The sequence below is a fragment of the Antechinus flavipes genome, chromosome 2, assembly GCF_016432865.1.
Source record: "Antechinus flavipes isolate AdamAnt ecotype Samford, QLD, Australia chromosome 2, AdamAnt_v2, whole genome shotgun sequence".
Classification (NCBI taxonomy): Eukaryota; Metazoa; Chordata; class Mammalia; order Dasyuromorphia; family Dasyuridae; genus Antechinus; species Antechinus flavipes.
In genome coordinates, this window is record NC_067399.1 from 338878398 (window position 1) to 338904030 (window position 25633).

A 25633-nucleotide genomic window follows, 5' to 3' on the forward strand; every position below is an offset into this window, starting at 1 on the left:
AGTCATAGAATTTGGAATATGATATTCTAGAAAGCAAAATATTTATGCTTATAGCCAAGAAAGCAAACTATTTAGATTTACTCAGCAGAATTGAGTATAATCCAACAGGGGAGAAAATGGATTTCTAATGAAATAAAGGAATTCCAAGAATTCCATATGGAAGGACAGTTATGTAGAAACTTTGAAGTTCAAACAAAAATTAACAAAAACATGAAAAGGTAAATAGGAATGAACAACAATAAAGGACAAAACAAGGATAAGCTATTTACATTCTTATATGAAGAAGATGGTAGATGTGGCCCCTCTAAATGCCATCTTTACCAGTTGTCATATCTGGAATCTGATAAAATAGAAGACTTGAGCAGGATTCAATTATGTCTTGACCTAAAAAGAAGAATGGAAAGAGATGAGAAGAAAAATGGAAAGAGATGAGAAGAAGAAAAGTACATCTTATTACTAGGAGAGGAAGAAAAAGAAAAGTTAGAGTATACTATCTCATATAACTGAGAGTGTGAAAGTAGACATCTGTATGTATAAGGAAATGGTGTAGGAAAGGCTAACATTTGAAATAATCTTATCTGAATTTGTCAAAGAAGAAAAGTTGGATACAGAAAATACATTTCATTTAAAAAGGAAGTAGAAGAGAAAAGGGGGATTTAGGAAGAGAGGTAATAAAAGAACACATTAGTCCTAAGCAAAACAAAACTCTTAAGAATGTATAAAAGTATTTAGAAGTCTTTCTGAGAGGCTTGGAGAGACTTACATGAACTGATGCTAAGTGAAATAAGCAGAACCAGATCATTATACATATCAACAGCAAGACTATACAGTGATCAATTCTGATGGATGTAGCTCTTTTCATCGTTGAAAAGATTCAAACCAGTGCTTGTTCATTGATGAAGAGAGCCGTCTAAACCCAGAGAGAGGACTATGGGAACTGAGTGTGGACCAGAACATAGCATTCTCACTCTCTCTGTTGTTGTTTGCTTGCATTTTGTTTTCTTGTTCAGTTTTTTTTTTCTTCCTTCTTGATCTGATTTTTCTGGTGCAGCAAAATAATTGTATAAATATGTATACATATATTGGATTTAACATATATTTTAACATATTTAACATGTATTGGACTACCTGCCATCTAAGGGAGAAGGTGAGGGGGGCAGAGGGGATAATTTGGAACAAAAGGCTTTGCTTTTTTTTGTTGAAAAATTACCCATGCCTATGTTTTGTAAATAAAAAGCTTTAATAATAATTTTTTTAAAAGACCTCTTTCTGAGATGGCAAAAATTGGCAATCTGGGGGTGGAGAGCTATCAGCAGGGTACCAGCAGAAGCAGTGATGACATACAAATTTAATCATAAACTATTGTGCTGTAAGAATTGATGAATGGGATGGTTTCAAAGAAACCTGGGAAGGCTTGTATGAACTGATTAGTAGAAACAGAACAATTCATATAATAACAGTGATATTGTAAAGACAAACAATTGATCAGCAGCATGATCAATTATGACTCCACAGGATTAATAATGAAATATGCTACCTACTTCTATTAGAGGCTAAAAGATGCAGAGTGCAGAATGAGATATATTTTTATTTCCACATATACACATGTGTGTTGTGTATGTATGTATGTATTATAATATATATGTTTGTATCAATGTAGTATATGTTTGGACATGACCAATATAGAAATTTCTTTTGTTCAGCTATATGTGTTTTTAGCAGAAGCTTTGTTTTGCTTTGGCGGGAGGTGGGGGAGTGGAGATGGGAAGGTATGGCATGAAAACATATATTTGCTAATTGAAAAAATTAGTTTAGTTAGTGTTTTCATTAGTGTGGAAACACCTGTTATGGAAATTTCTCCCACCAAAGCAGAACGACAAATTGTAATTTATCCTGTTAGTAAATTGTCTAGAATACTAAGAGATCGAATGATTTGTTTATGGCCATGTTTCAGAGGCAAGACTCGAACACATATCTCACTTGATAATAAGGTGAGCCTTCTAATCACCACACTATGTCCCATCTCTGGTGTTGGGTAAGAAAAAGAGCAAATCTGTGCGTTAGATAAAGTATAAACTAAAAGCAAAAGTGTTTAGCAAAGCCACGATAAGATGAAAATGGACATGATTTAGATATAAAGGGTAATATAAGCAAATTAAGGAAGCATAGAAAAGCTACCTCTCAATCTACAGACAAAGGAAAAATTTATGATAAAGATAGAGATAGAGAAGATCTTGAACAATAAAGTGAATAATTTTGATCACATGAAATTCAAAGTATTCACACAAACAAAACTAGTGCAACTGGGAAACTGAGGAAAAAAATTATAGCAAGTTTCTCTGATAAAGAACTCATTTCTCAAACACAAATTACAGGGAGATTGGGGGGAAATCTAATGGGATTCTTGAAAGATCTGAAAAATAATTTGGCAAAGATTAAATGTAGAACAACATTTTATACCATACTTCTTTAGTACTTAAGTGGATTTATTCTCTCATTGACTAGAATATTCCCTTCTAACAGTACAGATTACAACCTATCTATATGTCTTCTTTTGCTGGATAACTCTTGTCTTCCCATAAATCTTCCAGAGAAGTCCACCTCCTATATTGTGAGTTTTTCTTTAGTTAATTGAGAAGCACAGGAATACTAAAAGAGCATGATGGTTGACCATCTGTTAATACTGTCTTGAAATATGGAGCCACTTCCTTTTTTTGAGATACTCTAATGACATTTTTTATACTGCTTCACTTAATTCTTCTTAATGTTATACAGTCTAGAGACTTACATGAACTGATGCTAAGTGAAATGAGCAGAACCAGGAGATCATTATATATCTCAACAACGATACTGTTTGAGGATGTATTCTGATGGAAGTGGATCTCTTCGATAAAGAGAGCTAATTTAGTTTCAATTGATCAAGGATGGACAGAAGCAGCTACACCCAAAGAAAGAACACTGGGAAATGAATATAAACTGCTTGCATTTTTGTTTTTCTTCCCGGGTTATTTATACCTTCTGAATCCAATTCTCCCTGTGCAACAAGAGAACTGTTCGGATCTGCACACATATATTGTATCTAGGATATACTATAACCTATTCAACATGTAAAGGACTGCTTGCCATCTGGGGGAAGGGGTGGAGGAAGGGAGGGGAAAAATTGGAACAGAAGTGAGTACAAGGAATAATGCTATAAAAAATTACCCTGGCATGGATTCTATCAATAAAAAGTTATTTAAAAAAAAAAAAAAAAGGAAAACAAACTACTGCCATAATTGATCATATCAATTAAAAAAAAGATATTATACAGCCTACTCTTAACACTCACCATGTATCTCTCCATTACCATGTACTTATAACTTGAATTCTTCAAAACTTTGTTATTATTCTGAGATTCACAGACATATATTATACAGTAACAATAACAGTGAACATCCATGATTCCGAATGACTAATGGTGAAACATACAGAGATACAACTGAATACAAATGATTAGGATATAACATGAAATACATACATACATATATATGTATATATACATATATATGTATATTGAATATATATGTGTGTGTGTGTATACACAATACAAATTATAAAGCTATTGAGGGAATTTGTTTAGCTTGATTAAGTATTTGTTACAAGAAATTTGTTTTTGTTAATGAATTAAAAGGCAGAAAAATAGATTTTTTTGTGTTGTTACACTTTTTTGTTACAAAAGACCCCTTGCAAAATGGGAGTAATCTTCTAACAAAATGGGAGTGATTTCTATAGGTTTATAATGTAAAACCAAAACATAATGAAACTTTTTTTGTTGTTATTTCTTTTTTGTATTTTTTAAAAATATATTTTTTCCTTTTATCCCCCTTACCTCTCCTAAGCAGATTATAGTTACACATGGTAAAAATACATATACATATGCAGATATATTCACTTTTATATACCTACATACAGACATACATACGTACACATATGTACATATGAATTTATACACATGTAGACATGTATCTAAAACTATAATAAAATGACTGATATGATGTTCTTGTTTGTGTTCTTGTTTGGTTTTTAGAGGTCTTGGGAACAGCCTTCTTTTTAGTTGAATAATCACCACAAGAGTAGCCAGGTATTAAAGTCCAAATCCCTTATTATCTCCTTCACAATCTTGTCTCCTTTCCTGGGGCCTAGGCTAGCTTTGTTAGAGGCCTTCTGGAGTCTTGGTTTCAGTGGAGAAGCTTAGGAGGAGAGCCTGCCACCAAAGTGATGTGAGATGGGATGAATGAATCTGGCTCTCCTGGGCTCTGAGAGCTTAAGCTCTTGCCTCCAGTCCTCTTTCTTCTCTGCCTCTGAGTCCTAGCTTATATTCTCTACATTTAGTATAAACCAATCATTATATCACTAGGAAACCATTATTTATTGTAAGATTAAATCAATTAAACTGAACTTAGAGAACTATTACTCACCATGCTAAACTAGATAACCATTGTCTCATCAATTCCACTGAATTAGCACTTTGTAAGAATCCTTGTTTTAAATACAGAGTTCTGGCCCATAACAATGTAGTTTTCTTAATTGAATCTTTGAAGTTAACTTCGTCTGAGATCAATAATTACTAGTCCTATTTTTTTCTAATCAATTCTACTCCTGATCCTTCTTATGGTGTTTGTGTGTATCTCTTGTGCTTTAATTTTAGTCTTTAACTAGCCTTTTCTATCACTTAACTTCCCCCTACCCTTGGATCCTTCCCTTATCTTCTCCCCCTCACCTTTTGCCTCCCTTCTCATATCATTTCCATTAATTACTAACCATATCCCACTCCCATTAATCTAATACCTTTTTGGTCCCCACCTTATCACTATGCCACACTTTACCTCCTTCTTTATCCCTTTCCCACTAATCCTCCTACTGCCATAAATTTTCATGTCCTTCTATATTCCATTTATCCTATCTTCTTCCCCCCCTTATTTCCTTTGTGTGTTTGTGTGTTGTTCTCTATTTAACCCATTTCTGATATAAGTAGGTTTTCGCAACTGCAAGCCCTCCTCTCCCCTCTAATGCCTTTGTGTCTGTTCTTCTTCTTCTGCACCTCATTCATATAGCATAATTACTATATTTACCTTTTCCTAGACAATTTTGCTTTTTAAGAATCAGATCACACACAGCTCTGTTCCAGTCTTTCTTTTAAACTAACCAATTCCTGAGGTAGATCTTAAACATATGGTTTACGTGTCTATGTAAAAAACATAAAACAATTTGTCCTTATTGAGTCCCTTGAAATTAATCTTTGATGTTGACTTTTTTGTGTTAAATTTTCTTACGAATTAGGATTTGATTGAGACAAAATCCTGAAAAATCTGCAAGTTCATCGAATGTCCTTCTCTCCTTGCCCCCAATATTATGGTTACACTGGATATGATTTTTTGGCTGCAGGCCTAGTTCTTAAGATTATTATTCTAGTACCTGTAGTTTTTTTTTTTTTTTTATTGTAGCTACCCTGTAAGATTATAATTTTAGCTCCAGCATATTTGAATTGGGTTGTTTTTTGGGGGGGTGGAGGGGAGGGATTTCTTATAGAATTTTCTCTTTGATCTGAGAGTTTCAAAATTTAGCAATAATAGTTTATGTGTTTTTCTTGTAGGAGATCTTTGAGGTGATGATCAGTGGATTTTTTTTTTCCTATTTCTATTTTCTCCTTATATTTTTTCACTTCAGGATAGTCTTCTTTGAGTATTTCTTGCATTATTATGCCAAGGTCCTTTTTTTGGTCACATCTTTCAGGTAGTCCAGTTATTCTTAAATTTTCTTTTTGATCCGTTCTCCAGATCTATTGTTTTTCTTATGTTTCACATTTTGTTTTATTTCTTTCATTCTTTATATTTCATTTTGTTATTTCTTGGTCTCATAGCTTCACTGGCTTCCTCTTGTCCAATTCTAACTGGTGTGTTGGTTCCTTATCACCCAAAGCTGTATCTCAGCAGTACATCTAGGCCTCATGATCCTTGTACAATCCTTGAGTTTCCATACTATCTGTGTGATGAAAGTTCCTGTGCTTTGGGCTGAAACACCCTTTGAACACAGATAGTCCTAGACTCTTGGCTTGCTGTTTCTGCTGATTTAGCCTGTAGATATTTCTTCTGGTTAAACCAGAGTCCTAAGGATCTTTCTTCAGATCTTCTTGGATTTTCCCAGAAGAACCCCTGTTCTGCCCCAAGTCTTATTTGTTTTTCACTGATCTATGTTCACCCTAAGACATGATTTTGGTTTGTTTGTAAAGGAAATCTGGAGAACTTCGAATTTTCTGATGTACTCTTCTATCTTCCCAGAAAACACCCCTTAAAGTTTTTTTTTCATTGTCCATCTGCATTTTCTGTCACACACACACACACACACACACACACACACACACACACGCACACCACCAGTTCAATAAACTGTCTATTTACTTATATATTATAGACTCAACAAGAACATTTTATTTCCATTTGATTTGTCCTTTGTAGCTAACTACATGTCATGACTAATCATGACAAAATCTTTTGAGAGATTTTTTTTTCCTATTTAATAGCATCTATAGTTTTCTGAATCTTAATTGAATTGGGAAAATTTGACTTTTTATGGTTTGTTCAGCCATCCATCTTTTATTAAGAGTCTGTGCTGGGCATCCTCCATGATGGTGGCAAACTGAGTTATGCTATGTTGACACTAATCATTTCTGATTTTGTACCATGATTCTTTTCCTCCACCTCACCAGCTGTTTTACCCTCTCAGCCTTGAGCCCTATTACTCTTAAGTGGTGACTGCCTGCCTGGAATACTATTTCAAAAAAGAGCCAATCAATATTTACCCCTATCAAGGTTAACTCTACTTTGCTTCTGACTCCATTCTCTTATCTTCTTTTTCCACAGTATCTTGCCCCCAAGCAAACACCATTTCTTCTCTGAATCTCCATTTTTGAGTTATCTTTCCATTAGAATATTAGCTCCTGAAGGTCATGGGAATCCAGGAAACTATAGCATGTCTAACAATCACATCCAGGTAAAACCAGCTTAACAAAAAAATTAGAACAAGTTAAGGATAATATATCAATGAGTTAATGGGATGTCTACTTCAAGCATATGAAGAATGGGTAGATGAGAACAATTTGTTCCATGGCCTTGGCAGCTATAACTATGGAATACTTACAGTTTGGTCAGTCATTAAATATTTCAAGATCATCCAGTGCGTCCCAGGCCATCACCAGTCATCCAGAGTGCCACTGGACTCTGATGATTCTGGAAGAGAAAAAGTTAGGCTGATAACTGTGCAACTCTTAATACTTAATAAATGTTTAATGTAGCTATCTATCCTTGTTCATAATAATCAAATACTTATGTATTAGCTTTGTTGTTGCATATTTCAAGAAATCTTATATGATTCTAACATATGGATGTTAGTCCTGATACTAGTAGTATTGATGAAGCAAATGATTTGTTGTTGAAATCTTTCCAATTTTTTTTATTTTTTCATCCTTCCAGTTTCACTTTTAAATGCTTTTATGATGATTATTCCTAAAGTATTGTGTGTGTGTGTGTGTGTGTGTGTGTGTGTGTGTGTATGTGTGTGTGTGTGTAGTGTTCAGGATCAGTTTACTAGGGAGACCCCTATCTTGTTCTGGGAATAGCCTGAATCAGATCAATCCCTAGCTAATTTCGATCTGATACTGGAAAAGAATAAGACATATATAGGTCATTTAAAAGGAGATTTACTTAGCCCTTATCCTTTGGAAAAGGATAATAATGGAAGGCATTGAAAATTCCTTGAATTGAAGTTCCCATTGTGGTCTAACAGCCAATAATGTGGGAGCCCCTCTAGTTATTACTTTTTTGCCCACATGATGAGGAATGTATCTCAATATTCTGAGCTAAAATTGCAGGATACAAAATAAACCCACATAGTCATCAGCATTCTTATATATCACTAACAAAACCCAACAGTTAGAGGTACAAAGAGAAATTCCATTTAAACTAACTACTGATTGTATAAAATATTTAGGAATCTATCTGCCAAGGAAAAATCAGAAACTTTATGAGCAAAACTACAAAACACTTTCCACACAAATTAAGTCTGATGTAACCAACTGGAAAAATATTAAATGCTCTTGGATTGGGTAAGCAAATATAATAAAGATGACAATACTACCTAAACTAATCTATTTATTTAGCGCTATACCAATCAGACTCCCAAAAAACTATTTTGATGACCTAGAAAAAATAACAACAAAGTTCATATGGAAAAACAAAAGGTCAAGAATTTCAAGGGAATTAATGAAAAAAAATCAAATGAAGGTGGCCTAGCTGTACCAGATCTAAAATTATATTATAAAGCAGCAGTTACTGAAACCATCTGGTATTGTCTAAGAAATAGACTAGTTGATCAATGGAATAGGTTAGGTTCAAAGGACAAAACAGCCAATAACTTTAGTAATCTAGTGTTTGACAAACCCAAAGACCCCAGTTTTGGGGATAAAAATGCATTATTTGACAAAAATTGCTGAGAAAATTGGAAATTAGTATGGCAGAAACTAGGCATTGACCCACACTTAACAACACACACCAAGATAAGGTCAAAATGGGTTCATGACCTAGGCATAAAGAATGAAATTATAAATAAATTGGAAGAGCATAGGATAGTTTACCTCTCAGACCTGTGGAAGAGGAAGGAATTTATGACCAAAGAAGAACTAGAGATCACTATTGACCACAAAATAGAAAATTTTGATTATATCAAATTCAAAAGTTTTTGTACAAACAAAACTAATGCAGACAAGATTAGAAGGGAAACAATAAACTGGGAAAACATTTTTACAGTCAAAAGTTCTGATAAAGGTCTCATTTCCAAAATATATAGAGAAATGACTCTAATTTATAAGAAATCAAGCCATTCTCCAATTGATAAATGGTCAAAGGACATGAACAGACAATTTTCAGATGAAGAAATTAAAACTATTTATAGCCATATGAAAATATGCTCCAAATCATTATTAATCAGAGAAATGCAAGTTAAGACAACTCTGAAATACCACTACACACCTGTCAGATTTTCTAGAATGACAGGTAAAGATAATGCGGAATGTTGGAGGGGATGTGGGAAAACAGGGACACTGATACATTGTTGGTGGAATTGTGAACACATCTAGCCATTCTGGAGAGTGATTTGGAACTATGCTCAAAAAGTTATCAAACTGTGCATACCCTTTGATCCAGCAGTGTTTCTACTGGGCTTATATCCCAAAGAGATACTAAAGAAGGGAAAGGAACCTGTATGTGCCAAAATGTTTGTGGCAGCCCTGTTTGTAGTAGCTAGAAGCTGGAAAATGAATGGATGCCCAACAATTGGAGAATGGTTGAGTAAACTGTGGTATATGAATATTATGGAATATTATTGTTCTGTTAGGAATGACCAGCAGGATGAATACAGAGAGGACTGGTGAGACTTATATGAACTGATGCTAAGTGAAATGAGCAGGATCAGGAGATCATTATATATATCAGCAACGATATTGTATGAGGATGTATTCTGATGGAAGTGGATCTCTTCGATAAAGAGAGCTAATTCAGTTTCAGTTGATCAAGGATGGACAGAAGCAACTACACCCAAAGAAAGAATACTGGGAAATGAATATAAATTGCTTGCATTTTTGTTTTTCTTCCCGGGTTATTTATACCTTCTGAATCCAATTCTCCCTGTGCAACAAGAAAACTGTTCGGTTCTGCACACATATATTGTATCTAGGATATACTGTAACCTATTTAACATGTATAGGACTGCTTGCCGTCTGGGGGAGGGGATGGAGGGAGAGAGGGGAAAAATCGGAACAGAAGTGAATGCAAGGGATAATGCTGTAAAAAATTACCCTGGCATGGGTTCTGTCAATAAAAAGTTATTTAAAAAAAAAAAAAAACATTCTGAGCTAACCAAGTCTCAACAATGACTCTTAAGGAAAAAAACTAGATTAACTTTCATGGGAGAAGGGTTAGAATATTGCTCTTATCAAGCTATCAAGCTCTGAGAAGCATGTATGTAATAAAAAAAAAAAAAAAAGTAGAAGAGAAAAGAAAGCCAAAAAGTGATATTTTAACAATCTTCAAATTTATGAAGAATTTTCATGAAAAAGGATAATTACTAGTTGTTTTACTCACTCTTGGGTCCATCATAAGATAATTAAAGCATAAAATGTGTTATTCATTATTATATGTAACAATAAGGAATGCTGAAGAAGAGATTAGTATCCATAGGAGATTTTTTTTTTTGAAACTCACAAAATTAGATCTTTAAAAGACCTTAGAGATCATCAAGACAGTTACTTGAGTTTTACTGTTTTGCATATAGCTTGTTAATGACAGAATCAGCATTAGACTGCAAGCCTCTTCTCTTTATTCTTTATGTTTTAGAATTCTACCTCTATCTTGGCTTCCTGACTGTAGGAGATAGCCAAAAAGTGAGGCTCTGAATTAAACATTTTTTAAGGTTCCTGCCCTCAATTTCTTGTGATTTGCAATATGTCTGATAAAGATTTTGTTTTTTGTCCCATCTTTATCTCCATTTTTAATGTTTGTCCCTTAAAAAAAAAAACCATAAATTGGTTCATTCTTAAGAACTTATGTTTCACTTAAGCATAAATATTGTGGAATACCTTCCTCACTGAGTCATAGTTTTTTTGGAACCTGATTCTCATTGTCATAAAAATCCCAACCAATGTGACAAATTGATGTCTAATTTTTATAGGAACATCTTAATACAGACATTTTATTCCTAAGACAAGTTATTCATGGCTAAAGTTGCTTTTCATTATTGGATTTTTTAAAAAATGTACCTGATAGGAAAATGACTATGAACCACTACATAGAATTCCCAATCCCTCTATTTTTGTCTGCCTGCCTTTTTGATTTCCTTCACAAACTACTTGTATACTATTTCAAAGTCCGACTCTTTTTATACAGCAAATTAATTGTTTGGACATGTATACATATATTGGGGAAGAGGTGGGGGGAAGGAGGGAAAAAGTTGGAACAAAAGAATTTGCAACTGTCAATGCTGAAAAATCACCTATGCATATATGTTGTAAATAAAAAGGTATTTTTTAAAATGTTCCTGATAAATAGACTTCATTAATTTCTCTTTCATTTCAGACCTGTATGTGGAATCAGAGGGAAAACGCTCATAATTAACCTGCCAGGTAGCAAGAAAGGGTCCCAGGTAAGCACCATTAATTTCAATATTGTTTTAACAATCACAGCTCATTCACAGATCTGAACTGACCTGTGCATTCTACCTTAAAACCATCAAAGTTTGGTTAGAATATGCGATTACTAACTTTATGAAGACACACATGTAGCTAAAAGTAGGATTAAACATTCTTTCTGCCTCAGACATTTAATAGCTGTATTATGCTAGGTAAGTCACAACTTCTGTCTGACTCGAATTCCTTAAATGCAAAATAGGGATCATAATAGGATCTACCTTTTAGGGTTAGTGTGAGGCATAAATGAAATTATATATCTAATAAGCCTAAGCATAGTACCTAGCATGTAATAGATAGTTAATAAATCCTTCTTTCCTTCCCCAATTACCTCTTCTTATCTCTATATTATTCCAGGTTTTCTCTTCCTTGAAAGAGTGCTGTAGTCCTGAACAGAACATAGAAAAATGTTACACTTATACTAAGGAGCAGTAGAAAGTTCAACAATGGCACATATAAGATAGTAGTTTCTTAATGTCTAACATCATTATGGTGGTGAAAATGGAAAGATTTTTTTTTTTTAAATGAGACTCTATTTACTTTTTATGCTTCAATGACAAAAATCAGTAAGGCTTGTTTCCTGCTTTATTCAATTTATTTAGTTCTGAGACACTGATAATTCTAGTAGTAACACTGAAATAAAAAGAAAAGACTGGTCAGGAATATTTACATTCATCTATTTTCATTTGAAATTTCTGTTCATTCTTTTTAAAATGTCATTGCCTCTTTTTTCAGACTTAGGATTTTAAGCTCAGCCACTATTTCAATGGTGAAATTACCAGAAAGTAGCATCTAAGGAATTACCATATTTTGAACAATTTATTTCATCAGTATAAAGAGCTATTGGTGAGGAACTTCCTCTGTTATTACAGATCAGAACATTCTTTCCAGCATATAGTCATCTAGAATTACTAAACTGGGTATACAAAGAAAAAAAAAACAGTTACTGCCTTCTGAAAGCTCATACAGTAATGGAGGAGAGAACACGTAGATAACTAGATGTACACAAGATAGAGGGAGAGTGTGGATGGAAGATAATCTCAGAGAAAACACTGGCAGCGAAGGACCAGGAAATGTCTCCTGCAGAAAGAACAATTTAAATTAAACCTGAAAGGAAGTCAAGGAAACCAAGAGTCAAACTTAAAGGGACAGAGAGAGAACACACATTCCCAACATAGTAGAAGCCATGAAGTGGTGTGGAGGCAGATGGAAAGTGAAGCATCATGTGAGAAGATCAGCAGGAAAGAGCGGGTACCTAGACTGTAGAAAAATACAAGAAAAATAGAAAGATAGGAAGTGACCAGGTTTTCAAGAGCAGTAAATTAAGCAGATCATATTTGATCTTAGAAATAAAAGATAGCCATTGGAGTTTTATCAAGTAGGAAGATGACATGGTCAGACTTACTCCTTAGAAGAGTCACTTTGGCAACTTGAGTAGTGAATAAAGTGATGAGGGGGAGAAGTCAGGCAGACTAATTAGAAGGTTGTTGCAATAATTCCAAGTAAGGGATGATAAATGCCTGGAGTAGAGTTACCATGTGTGTATAAAGAGATGTATTTGAAAACTGCTATGAAGGTACAAAGGATAAGGTTTGATAATGAATTAGATATGTGTTATGAATAAATGAGGAGTCAAAGATTACATCAAGATTGTGAATCAGGATAAATGAGAGGATGTTGGTTCCATCACTAACAATCGGGAAGTTGGAAAGAGGGAAGATTTGAAGGAAAAGAATGAAATTCTAAGGGTATTTAGCTAGATAGCACAGTGGATAGAGCACAGGCCTGAAGTCAGGAGTACCTGAGTTCAAATCTGGCCTCAGATACATAACACTTCCTAGCTGTGTGACCCTGGACAAGTCACTTAACCCCAATTGCCTCAGCAAAAAAGTAAATAAAAAGAATAAGAAAAAAAGGAATGAATTCTATTTTCAACATGTTTAATTTGAGCTGCCTGTGCCCATCTAGTCCATCAGACAGTGATGTGGTGTTGTATTCTTTCTGAGGAAAGGAGATTGAGACTGGATATGCTGCATAGAAATGTTAATTAAATATATGTGAGTTGATGAGATAAGAGATCTTGGATAGAAGAAAAATAAAAGTAGGTCATGGAGAGAGGCTTAGTGAAACACCATGGCTCAGAGTGACCATGACATAGATTACAAACAAGTAAAGAAGACAAAGAAGGAATGGTCAGTCAGATAGGAGATGTAAGAAGATCCACTGTACTTTAATAGTGTATTCAAAACTTAGGGAAGAAAGTATTCCAGAGGAGAGGGTGATTAGCAGTTAAATACTTCAGAGAGGTTAAGAAAGGTGAGATTTTCAAAGGGCCATCAGATTTGTCAGGGATTTCGAGAGATTATTATAAACTTCAGAAAGAGGAATTTTATTCAGAAGCAACATTTCACAAAAATCTGAAAAAGAATTAAAGGAAAGGAAATAGGACCAAGCATAGGAAACTTTCTCAAGCAGTTTAGTTGAAAGGCAGAGGAGAGAATTAGAACAATAGTTAAGGGGAATGGTCAGATCAAGTGGGAAATTTGAGACCTGGAGGGAATATATTTGGAGGTAGCAGGAAAACAGCCAGTAGATAGGAAGATATGTATGATATGAAAGATAAGCTTGATAGAGGGACAATTTGCCAAAAAATATGAGATGAAATGGGATCAAGAAAAAAGTTTTCCTTGGCAAAGGAACAGCCACCTCTTCTAAGACTGAAAAACAAAAGAGGAAATAATGGTGTTATACATTATGGAGAATTCATAGTGAATGGTATTAATTTTTTTTTCATGAAACATGAGGCAATAGGATATTCTAGGAGGCTTGAGGAGAGATATGAAGATCAGTAGAATAGTGAATTAAGGAGTAGAATGATTGCTTTGCTTCGATGAACACCTAGTTGAAGTTAGATAAATTTGTAATGAATCCAGTCAGCATAGTTTTGCAATTTCCTCCTTCTCTGTTCAGGAGCAAATAATGGTGGGCAGATGATAGATATAAGTCAGGGTGTGCTTTGGAAAAGCATGATGACTAAAAATGAAATAGCACTAACAACTTAATCATGGCCTGCTTATTATGTTTGATTATGATTCTTTTTTGTTTAAGGATAGTCATTGAATAATTCTCTTCCTCCAGACCTTCAGTAGAGAATTAACACAAGTTACCAAGCCACCTGATATAGGAAAAAGTACTGAAAGGAGAGCAAAGAAACTTAATCTGCTAGTCTGTAGCACAAACTCCTCCAGGGTGCATCAAGTGAATATGCCGTTTTTGAAAAAATCCCCAATTCAGTCAACATTTTGCTATTTCATATTGAATCTGAAACACATACTTATTGAAACACAAACAATACTGATATTTATACTAAATATTCCTAAGATGTTGAATTAAGATATAAAGAAAGAAAAGTAATATCTTCCACTTTTACATTTATGGAGTTTTTAAACTTTTCAATGTGGAAAAACATCTACATATGCATATGCAAGGTATAAAGTGAATTAGTAAGAGTAGTCTAAAGAAAACCCATCATTTATAGTTGTAAAGATCAGAAAAAAAAGATCAGTTCCTTCATTGAGGAATTCAAGTATTTTTATGCATTTATGTCTTGTCTCCCTTATGTTTTGTAACTGTAATTTTGTTTTAAATTTTTGTTTTATTCATATTTGTTTCTGTAACAGTGAAGCTCAGTGTCTTTTAAAGGTCTGTTTAGGCCATTAAAATGTTAAACAAAGGAGATCAGTTCCCACAAAAGGCATATAAAATTTAACTACACTGTCTACTTATTCTATTGTAGCCTTCCCAACACTCTTAGAATATGTGCGCTTTTATTCTTATATAGAGAGAGCCTAGCTCATTAAAGGAAAGAGAAAGCTCAAACGATGTTTAACAAACCACTCTGAGATTATAATTCCTGAAATTTGGAAAGAAACCCTAAATAGAATTTGTGAAAGTTTTTATATACACTTAGCCTCTATACTTACTAATATTTTATCTCAGTCTTCAAATTCTATTTTCTATATGATTTTAAAAACAGATCCATCATAGCTTTAGCAATGGAATGACAATTTGTTTTGTGCTGTGTGTCCCAACATCACTTGTAAACTAAATTTACTTGTCATCATTAAATAACTATAGCACAACAAAATCCTGAGGAAGGAACTGAATATATCAAAGATACATGTGGTATTTTCATCATTCCTACACACTAGAGATAGAGATTTCCAAAGAGAAAGGTGATTTTGAAAGTATATAGATGGTTAAGAAAAAGATATTAGAGAAGAGAATTTGAATTTCTCTGCCTAAACTTAAAATCAAAGGGTTATCAAACTGTCACAAAGTACATCCTTTAAAAGTATGGTAGGATATAACTGAGTTTCAATGGATAAATGATGGACAGAAACAGCTACACCCAAAGAAGGAACACTGGGAAACAAATGTGAACTATTTGCATTTTTGATTTTCTTCCTGAGCTATTTTTACCTTCTGAATCCAATTCTCTCTGTGCAACAGGAGAACTGTTCGGTTCTGCAAATATGTATCGTATCTAGGATATACTGCAACATATTTTAACATTTATAGGACTGCTTGCCATCTTGGGGGGGGGGAGGGTGTGAAGGGAGGGAGGGGAAAAAATCGAAACATAAGCGAGTGCAAGGGATAATGTAAAAAATTACCCTGGCATGGATTTTGTCAATACAAAGTTATTATTAAATAAAATAAAATTTAAATTAAAAAAAAAAAGTATGGTAGGATGCATTTGCCTATAGACTTGCAGATCTGATCAAAAAGACCTTAAACCAAAACTGGAGGAAGAGAGACAACTGTCCATGTAAATCTTGTGCCAGATATCAGGTGTGGCAGGTATAACAAAGAAGAATAAGACTAGAGTTAAGTAATTGTAGTGTTCTCCTTTGGTTTTCTGGAGGTCTCTGGAGGCAGCCTTAGTTTTCAGTTGAGTAATCACCACAAGAATAGCCAGGTGTTAAAGTCCAAATCCTTTATTATCTCCTTCACAATCTAGTTTTCTTGCCTGGGGCCCGGCTAGCTTTCTTAGAGGCCTTCTGGAGTCTTGGTTTCAGTGGAGAAGCAAAGAAGGAAAGCCTGCCAACATGGTGATGTGAGATGGAGTGGATGAATCTGGCTCTAGGTCTCTTCTGAGTCTGTGTTGGCCCTTCTAAGTCTCTCTCTGGGTCCTTCTGAGTTTCTCTCTGAGCCCTTCTGAGTTTGTCTCTGGCTCTGCTTGGTCTCAGTGTGGGAAGTGCAGGAAGCCAGGCCAACCACAGAGGTGTGAGATGAAGTAAATGAATCTGGCTCTGAGTCTGAGTCCCAGCTTATGTTCTCTACACTGAGTATAAACCAATTATTGCATCACTAGAAAACCATTTGTTGTAAGATTAAATCAATCATACTGAACTTAGAGAACTATTAATTACCATGCTAAACTAGATAACCATTATCTCATCAATTCCACTGAATTAGCACCTTGTAAGAATCCTTGTTTTAAATACAAAGTTCTGGCCCATAATAAGTAATAATTCAGAATAAACAAATTCCCAAACAGAAACAATAAATAGCCATCATTTCAGTTTTACAGTGCTTAGGATTACAAGTTTTAAAAATGAACCAAAGAACACAATTTAGTATCATAGCTAGAAAAATAGATTCTTGACTCATTAGTTAATGATATTTTCTTGATTTATTTTTTGGTAGTAATGACATGTTACTCAAAATTTGGTATACTCTTTTAGGCTATTTTGAGCATCTATCCTTGTCTAAGCTGTTTTTCCTGTCTTTTTTTTTCTTTTCTACAATTTCTGCTTATTTATCTTGTCCCTTGGAATCTGAAATATTGAAACCAAACTATGATAATTTCATTGACTTTGATGGAAAAATTAGTTTCTTAGAGTAATCCTGACAGATCTTTTGCATCTTTCATTTGTTTATTAATCCTTCCAGTTTTATTTTTATATGGTCTTGGAATAATCTGATTTAATCAGATTTCTTGCCAAGTTTTCTAGAAATGTGTGTTTCTCATCACCACTTCTGTTTTTTGGTCTATACTGTCCTAATATTTAGAGTTTAGATTGTAGATTATATTGTCTCATTTTTATTCTTTTTCTAATTTGGGATTAATGTTACTCTCACAAATCAATGGTCTGACCATATACAGACTGCTGATTTGGAAATGATTCTCATAGCCTTTCTATTAGAATATAATATAATCTATCATTAGAACATAGTATCTTATATTCTATCAAGATATAGACAATTTTTACAATGTTATTTGATGTTGTAGTACCTACTAGCTCTTTTATTGAAGAAAAAGAGCTCATATATGATTTACCAGCCTCTCTCACTTTTGGCTCCTGAACCACATTTTCCAATATTTGTTTTTGATGTCGTCCTCTGTGCCCATTTAAAGGTTTTTGGTTTGTTTTTTTTTTTTGTTTTTTTTAATTAGCAAGTATTTATTTATTCTGTGTCCCATCTCCATTCCTTCATGAATCTTGTGGAGGGAGGAAGGAAAATAAAAATAAAAACTTTATAACAAATATAAATAGTGAAATAAAATTTGTTCTAATTTGTTCTAATATTGAATGTTAAAAAAAGTTTCATTCTGCATATTTAGTCTATTACCTGCCTCTTTGTCAGGAAATGGGTAAAATTCCTCATCACTTTTCCTTTGGAATCATGATTGGTCATTGATGAGCATTCTTAATTCCTCCAAAATTGTTTATTTTTGCAATATCATTGTTATAGTATAAAAATTCTGGTCACTTCAATCTCTATCAGTCTTCTCAAGTATTTCAGAATCCATATCCATGATTATTTCTTACACCACAAGAATATTCCATTGCATTCATATACCATCATTTATTCAGCCATTCTCCCATTTATGTACATTTCTTTGCCACTACAAAGAGAATTGCTATAAATATTTTTGTACATATAGGACCTTACCCCCTTTCTTTGATCTCTCGGGGCTGGGGGGATGGGGAGGTAGAGGGTGGCAAGGGGAAAAGATGCCTAATTGTGTTAGATAAAAGAGTAGGCTCAGTTTAGTTACTTTGAGGACATAGTTCCTAATTGCTTTCCAAAATTACTGGCCTATTTCATAGCTGCACCAACCAACTACTGCTTCTGACTTTTTGAAACTCACAAGATTGGGATTTCTAAATTATTTACTTAAAATAGAAAAGAATAAATGGTAAAGCAAAGGGAGAGAAACCCATTTTCATGGGCCCATATATCAACCTCAGAGGAAAGGAGAGACCCAAGGCCTTTACTCTAAAAGTATGATTTCTCATTAGATCTCTCAGCGTAAATGAGGGACTAAAACCAAGAGAGAACAGCTTAAGAACAATTAGTCAAACTCTGCTTAACTATTGATTGACTCTGCAGCCAGAAAGCCACCTACTAACTATTATGATTAATAGACCAAAATCAGTTGTAGAATGTATATTCCAATCTCTTCAAAGCAGTTCTTATCACTACTCTTCTAGAAGCATATCCCTCAATTTCTTTCACATGAGGTAACACCATCAAAAGTGTTTTGTACATGTTCTGATTCCCATTACAATAGATGGTAGGAAATACATAACAATCATAACTATGAAAACAAATGTTTGTGATGAACTGGCATATAAAATAGATGAGTATAGCAGAATGGATTAGAAAGGAAAATCTAATAATATATTGCTTAAAAGAAACATACCTGAAACAAAGATTCATTCAGAGAAAGAGAGAAAGGAGATTATAATGATATAAATTCCATTTAGCTCTAACTTGTATATATACATATGTATATACATAAAGACACATAGGATGTTCCAAAAGTCTTAGTGCAATTTTAATCTCAATTGTCTCAGAAAAAAAAAATTAATTAATATTTATAGGCTGTCTAACAAGAGAATTTTAACATACTCATCTTCTTTTCCACCACTCTGCTACTGACATTGCTATAAAAGTAGAAAAGAGCCATAGGACTGAGAGCCATTTCTAAATTATTTTTGTTTCATGGGTTTTCAAATCAATTAGTTGCCAGTCTATTAGTGATGGCTGTCTGTGTACTTAATTAGCATGGTCTTCAGAAAGCAAACACAAAGGTTTACTAGGATCTTACTTGAAGCTTTTTCAGTTTCTTAGACATGTTGGATTTGTGGTCTGTTAGCTCCTCATAATAATCTTCATGCCAAAAGGAAATAATGGATAAGAACTTTAAGGAAGATTATTTGAGACATATATGTGTAATGGGCTGAGGCTCAAGTTGATGCACTGAGGTCCCAAGCACATGAGGCTAAATAGTAATTGGACCATACTCTATTAATATATATGCTTGGAGAAAGAATGGCCCCCGCCCACTCTTTGTGCGAGTCCTGATGTGTTGTATAAGAAATGACGATTGTAGTGGGTGGAGGCAGGGGAGTGGAAAAGGAAGCGGAAAGAGAGACTGGTAGCTGGTGTCTTGACTCAGCTGCTCACATTGCTATCGAGACTGCCCTTCACTTCCGATCTCCCTCTGCTAGCTGGCTTCCTATCGCAGCGGCTCATATTGCTATCGCAATCCTTCTTCATCTCTACTGAGAATAAAGATTGAAGATTTTTCCTTTAACCTGAATTCCCAACTCCGGCTGATTTTAAATACGCGGTCATCACATTAGCCTCAGCCCATTACATATATGCATTAAAAAAATACCTAGTCCAAAAATATCTAATGTTTTCTCCTCTATTAATACTTCCCTTGCCCTCTTCTTATCGCCAACTGGGAGTAATCAGAAAAACGATAGAAAGAATAAATTAGTTTATTCATCTTAATGATATAATACCATTTTCTGACTTTAACTGTGAATTTGTTTCAGCTTCTTCCAAGATCTCTTTTTAGATATATAGTTGTTTTTGTGCTTATGTGTGTTCAGTTTATTATATGAAAAATGGATTTAGAATTTTTGTTTTGTGACCCACCACAATGTCATGTTTGTGGCCTAAAAAGTAATTTCTTTGTAAATAGTTTTTCAAAAAGGTTAATACAGCTTCTCAACTAATCATCCCCATCTTTTTATATGCCCGAAATGTATCCCTTCATCATACTCTTTTCTTCTTCTTGCACACAGGAATGTTTTCAGTTTATACTGCCAGCTCTACCTCACGCCATTGATCTTTTACGTGATGCCATTGTAAAAGTAAAAGAGGTACATGATGAACTTGAAGATCTGCCTTCTCCACCACCTCCTCTTTCTCCTCCTCCTACTACCAGCCCCCACAAACAGACAGAAGACAAAGGGGTTCAATGTGAGGAAGAAGAAGAAGAGAAGAAAGACAGTGGTGTTGCTTCAACGGAAGACAGTTCTTCATCACATATAACAGCAGCAGCAATTGCAGCAAAGGTAAGTCTACTTAATTTGCAAAGGGAGGCCGTTTTATTTTCTAAATAAATAATACATGATCCCTTTGAGAATTTTTATGAATACTAGTATTTTGAATGAGAAGAAAGAAAAACTTTGATATTTTTAGGTAAATTGTGTCATTAATTTCATACCAATATACAGTTCACCACAGGTATTTATACCCCTTACCCTTAAATAACCATTTTACTATATCGTTGAATATTTTCAAGGATAGTTTATTTTATCATTTTGCTGTCTCAAATATCACTCATATATTTCCTGAATGATTACCTAAAATACATTTTTCTATAGCCTTTTCTATTCTATATTTCTATGTATATTGACACTAATTTTTTCTTTTGTAATGAATGACCTATTGTTCTACAGGAATAACTTCAAGATAAAGTTTACAGTTTTTGGAAATAGAACTGCATGCTATTAAGTCAATATATGGAACATCATTATTCCCAGAAACATAGTACTCCTTTTTGTTGATATTCAAGAACAGTGAATGAATTTTGTTATATGCAAGTTACAGCAGCAGAGTCTCTTATTCCAGCTTCTTTATAAAATTCTATTTTTCTCCCCTGAATTATCCAAATGGGAAAGACCAAATCTTGTCCCATTTTGGATATATGGTTACATGTATTTGCTACTATAATTTTTCCTTTAAAACTCAAATTCATTGTTACCTTAATCCCTGACATAATTTGATTAAAATAGTTTTTGAATATATGATTCATTTAAGAAAATACAACAGTGCTAAAAAAAATTATTCCATAGTGATCACCTAAATGAAGTGTATATTTTGCTTTACTCATTTGTATTTTATTTATAATATTTCTTTCCCTTCCCCATCCCTGTCTCATTTTCAAAATTTCTCTTGCTATTCTCTTAAGAATTTATGAGTTTCTGGTAAATGAATAAGCCATTCTTTTATAAAAGTTATGACAAAACCATACCCCTAGAACCTTCCTAGGTGTCTCACCATGTATCATTGCAATTTTTGTTTCAGTACATAAATAGTATGTCATCTTTATTGCCCTACACATTGTAGCACCCAGCACAGATATTATATAGTACTTTTAGGAGACCACATGAAAGTGAAGCATACAAGAAGTATGTTATTAAGAATCATTTAAAGTAAACTTCTTTAATTTTCTTGTTAACTCATTGAAATATTCTGAAACTTCAGAAGAGAAGGGGAATGAAATCAATTTATAGATATAGAGAGGTTCTTTAGGCTTCTAAATTCCATCAAGTTTAGAGGTAATGTGCCAAACTTACTATTGCTATTCACTACTTCATATGCATTAAGCTTTTGTTTTTGTTTTATCAAAGTCATATTATGCTGATTCTTGTTTAAAAGGTAGTAATTTATAAGAATGGAATTGATGATTACTTCCATATTGTCCCTATTCAGAATTCATTTCCTTACATTTAAACATCTTCTGATTTTACACTGTTGTCATTGCCATTTTGGGTACAATTAAAATTATAAATTCACCATTATTTATTGAAGCTTTATTAATACAGTCAGCAATGCAGTATCAGACTTAATGTGTTGATTATCTGGAAACATCTGGCGCCAATGAGTTAATTTTTTTAAAGCAATGTGGAACTTAAGGTTTGAACTGACCATTCCCCTCTAAGTTTGTAAGAAATTGTCATTTCATTGTCTCATCTGTTTTCACCTTTCCAGTCATTTTGCTTGTATAGTTTCATGTTTTCCTATCACTGTATTCATAGCTGTTATGTGTTGTGCATTAGAAGCATCCATTCTACACCAGTATTGCTGTTATCATGGCACACGGTGAACAGCCCATTCCTGGTCTCATCAGTTATTCCCATCACGCAACAGGCAGTGCAGGAGAACGGGTAAGATACACCTACAAGAGGCTTTTACATTAATGGTTTTTGTGAATATACTACCTGCCTCCTATCCTAGTATATAGGAACGATGCATTTATCAGTTTTTCATGCTGATGATTCTTCAGCAGTGGTTTTTTGGGGTTTTTTTTAATGTAAAATTTAAATGCCAATGAGCATAAGGGAATTACACTTAATAGACTTTCTACTGTGACTGAAGCATTTAGTTTAGAATTGAGTTACTGTGTTTAGTTCATAAGCCTCCATCACATAAGCATCAAGGATTTCATCACTTAGAAGTCTGTGTTTCTGATTGTTCAGCAGTTTCATTTCATATCTTTAAATAAATTGTCCAACCTAACTAAACTAATCCCTTAAAATAATCACTTTAGGGTTTTAAAATATATTTTCTTTTTTCATCAGGTTGTATTCTTTTTAAAGTAATTTTCAGTAGACAACTATTTTTACTTTTATTTGCTTTGTTTTAACCATACATTCATTCATATAATTTCTGTAATTGGTTTCTTATTCCTTCAATGATTCCTTTGGTTTTGAATCAGTTATCCCCATGATATTTTTCACATAGAAAAGAATAGCTATTTTTATAAGCTACAAAAAACGGAAACCAACAACTTGGAAAGCCAAACATAAAAATAGAAGCTTTAGAGAGGAGCAAAATACCCTGCATAGTAAAATGGTTAAATAGAAATTAAGAAAACAGGGAAAAGTTAGTTTCTCAGGACAGAAGGGTGAGAAAAGATATTAATTTGGTATATGCCACTGAATAAGGAGAATCAGAATTTATTTACCTACAATATTCAAATGGATCTGTGACCTCCTTCTCAATTCAAGAATTCCCTCAGGAGTTGCAGTGATAACCCAAGAATGCCTTTCCATCCTATGTGACTCTCATCCAACTACCCAAAAGTTTGCAACTGGACAATCCTCCCAGTGTCCTTGAGATTTTTCTCACTTTTCCCCAACATTATGTGAGCACCAGTGGAATTCTTTGGCCTGTCACTTCTTGTTCTCGTCTTCTTGACCAGCCTGTCTTCTCTTTCTGTCATAAAATGGTTTGATGACATTCTTTATTCCAATATTTCCTTAGTTTGTAATTGGTGATATGTTTCTTTTTTTAATAATAGCTTTTTATTTTCAAAATATATGCAAAGATAATTTTCAATATTCATTTTTGCAAAATTTTGTGTTACAAGTTTTTCTCCCCCCCTTCTCTCCACCTCCTCCCCCAGATGGCAAGAAATCCAATATATGTTAAACATATGCAGTTCTTCTATACATATTTCCACAATTATAATGCTGCACAAAAAAAAAAAATCAAATCAAAAAAGAAAAATGAAAAATAAAACTGAAAGTAAGCAAGCAACAACCAAAAAGGTAAAAATATTATATCTATGTTCAATCCCCACAATCCTCCCTCTGGGTATAGATGGCTGTCTCTATTACAAGTATATTGGAATTGGCCTGAATCACCTCACTGTTGAAAAAAGCCACATCTATCAGAATTAATCATCACATAATCTTCTTGTTGCTGTGTACAGTGTTCTCTTAGTTCTATTCACTTCACTTAGCATCAGTTCATGTAAGTCTCTCCAGACCTCTCTGAAATCATCCTGCTGATTATTTCTTTTCTTTTTTTTGCTGAGGCAATTTTGGGATTAAGTGACTTGCCCAGGATCACACAGCTCATTTCTTATAGAACAATAATATTCTATAATATTCTGGTGATGTGTTTCAACTTGATCACTGTGCACCTTTCCATGCCTCTCTTTGTGGTATTTATCTTCCATCTTTAGAGGCAGTAATGCTCCAGGTCTTGCTGCCTGATGCTTACAAGCACCATTTGTAAACTGTATTGTCTAGGCCTTTGCTATTATAGGGTATTTGTGGGTCATTAAAAATACTTTCTGATTTCCCAAAAGTAATCCAACTTGCTCTCTTCTTCCTTTTCAACTTGATTCATGCTCATTATATTGTTTGTCTCAGATGTTGTACTCAGATGGACAAGTTTAATAGTTTCCATTCAGCTATATAATGAAGTCTAGGCAAGAACTCTTCATTCATTTGTTCTTTTCTATGTGGATGAATAGGAGAGACTCCATTTAGTGATTACAGATGTTTTCAATTAGACTCTCAATGTCTTAGAGCTTGATGTGACCAATACAGTGTTATCCTCAAATAGGAGCCCTTGGAGGATCTCAAGCCCTCCTCAACCTGGACATTATGTTCTATCTCCTCCACCACAATAGTGAATATTTCTGGCAAACATACATCTACCAGTTTTATATATTACTCTATGTTTATTTTCAGAGGGATCTTGAACAAGATTATTCCTGTTGTTAAATCTTCCAAAGAAACTTGATTGATCTGATGAATCTGTAGGAAACACCTTGGGGTAAAAGAACCTGTTAAGAAGATATCTTTTTTTTTTTTTTACCAAGTTTATTTTTTTTATAATCTAGAAACAATAAGCACAATGGAAAATTATATTCTCCTTTCAGTAAATTGCAACGTGCTAAATTTGTAACCAGTTGTTGAATATTGTTTATTAAAGCATACTTTTCCCCTACTAATAGTCTCATGGAAGATTTGCATATAGATGACTATGATAAAGATTTTGTATATCTGAGAGAGTAAACATATTAAGTTGGTAATTGTGAATGAGTACTCATTCACCTTTTTGGTATCAATAAGGTCCAAGATTTTTGTCCTGCCTTTGGTTTCTTCCTCTCCTTTAGAAGTCTTGGAAAGAAGTCCCTGAATGCTTTGTCTTCAGAAGGGATATCTTAGTCTGTTTTTATTTGGTCCAATTCAGTTGGTTTTCCTGTTTTTGTTCTCCTTAGTGCCATTAGTATTTCCTTTATAAGCCCAAGGGATTGTGATATTATAGTCCAAATGTGGTAGTTCCACTACCATAGAAGCAGAGAGCCTGAGAATTTAAAGTATCTCTACCATTATATACCTAATAAATAGTTATTTAGTCTTTACTTGATGATCTCTAAAGAGGAGAAACATATTGCCTCTCTAGGTATTCCATTAAACTTTTGGATAGCTCTAATTCTTAAGAAATTTTTCCAGCATCAAGTCT

At 33.8% G+C, this 25633-nt stretch overlaps 1 protein-coding gene across 16 annotated transcripts in view; it reads left to right on the forward strand.

Annotated features, from left to right (window-relative positions):
- The window catches only part of GPHN (gephyrin), a 725565-nt gene that overhangs the window by 402851 nt on the left and 297081 nt on the right, over window positions 1-25633 (forward strand). For 9 of the 16 annotated variants that reach the window (XM_051977840.1, XM_051977841.1, XM_051977844.1 and 6 more), the window contains 3 exons: window positions 11163-11229; window positions 20386-20658; window positions 22429-22536. In XM_051977840.1, coding sequence (XP_051833800.1) covers window positions 11163-11229; window positions 20386-20658; window positions 22429-22536 — 448 coding nt within the window. The remainder of the gene's footprint in view (window positions 1-11162; window positions 11230-20385; window positions 20659-22428; window positions 22537-25633) is intronic. The other 7 variants (XM_051977846.1, XM_051977851.1, XM_051977853.1 and 4 more) reach the window with 1 other exon arrangement.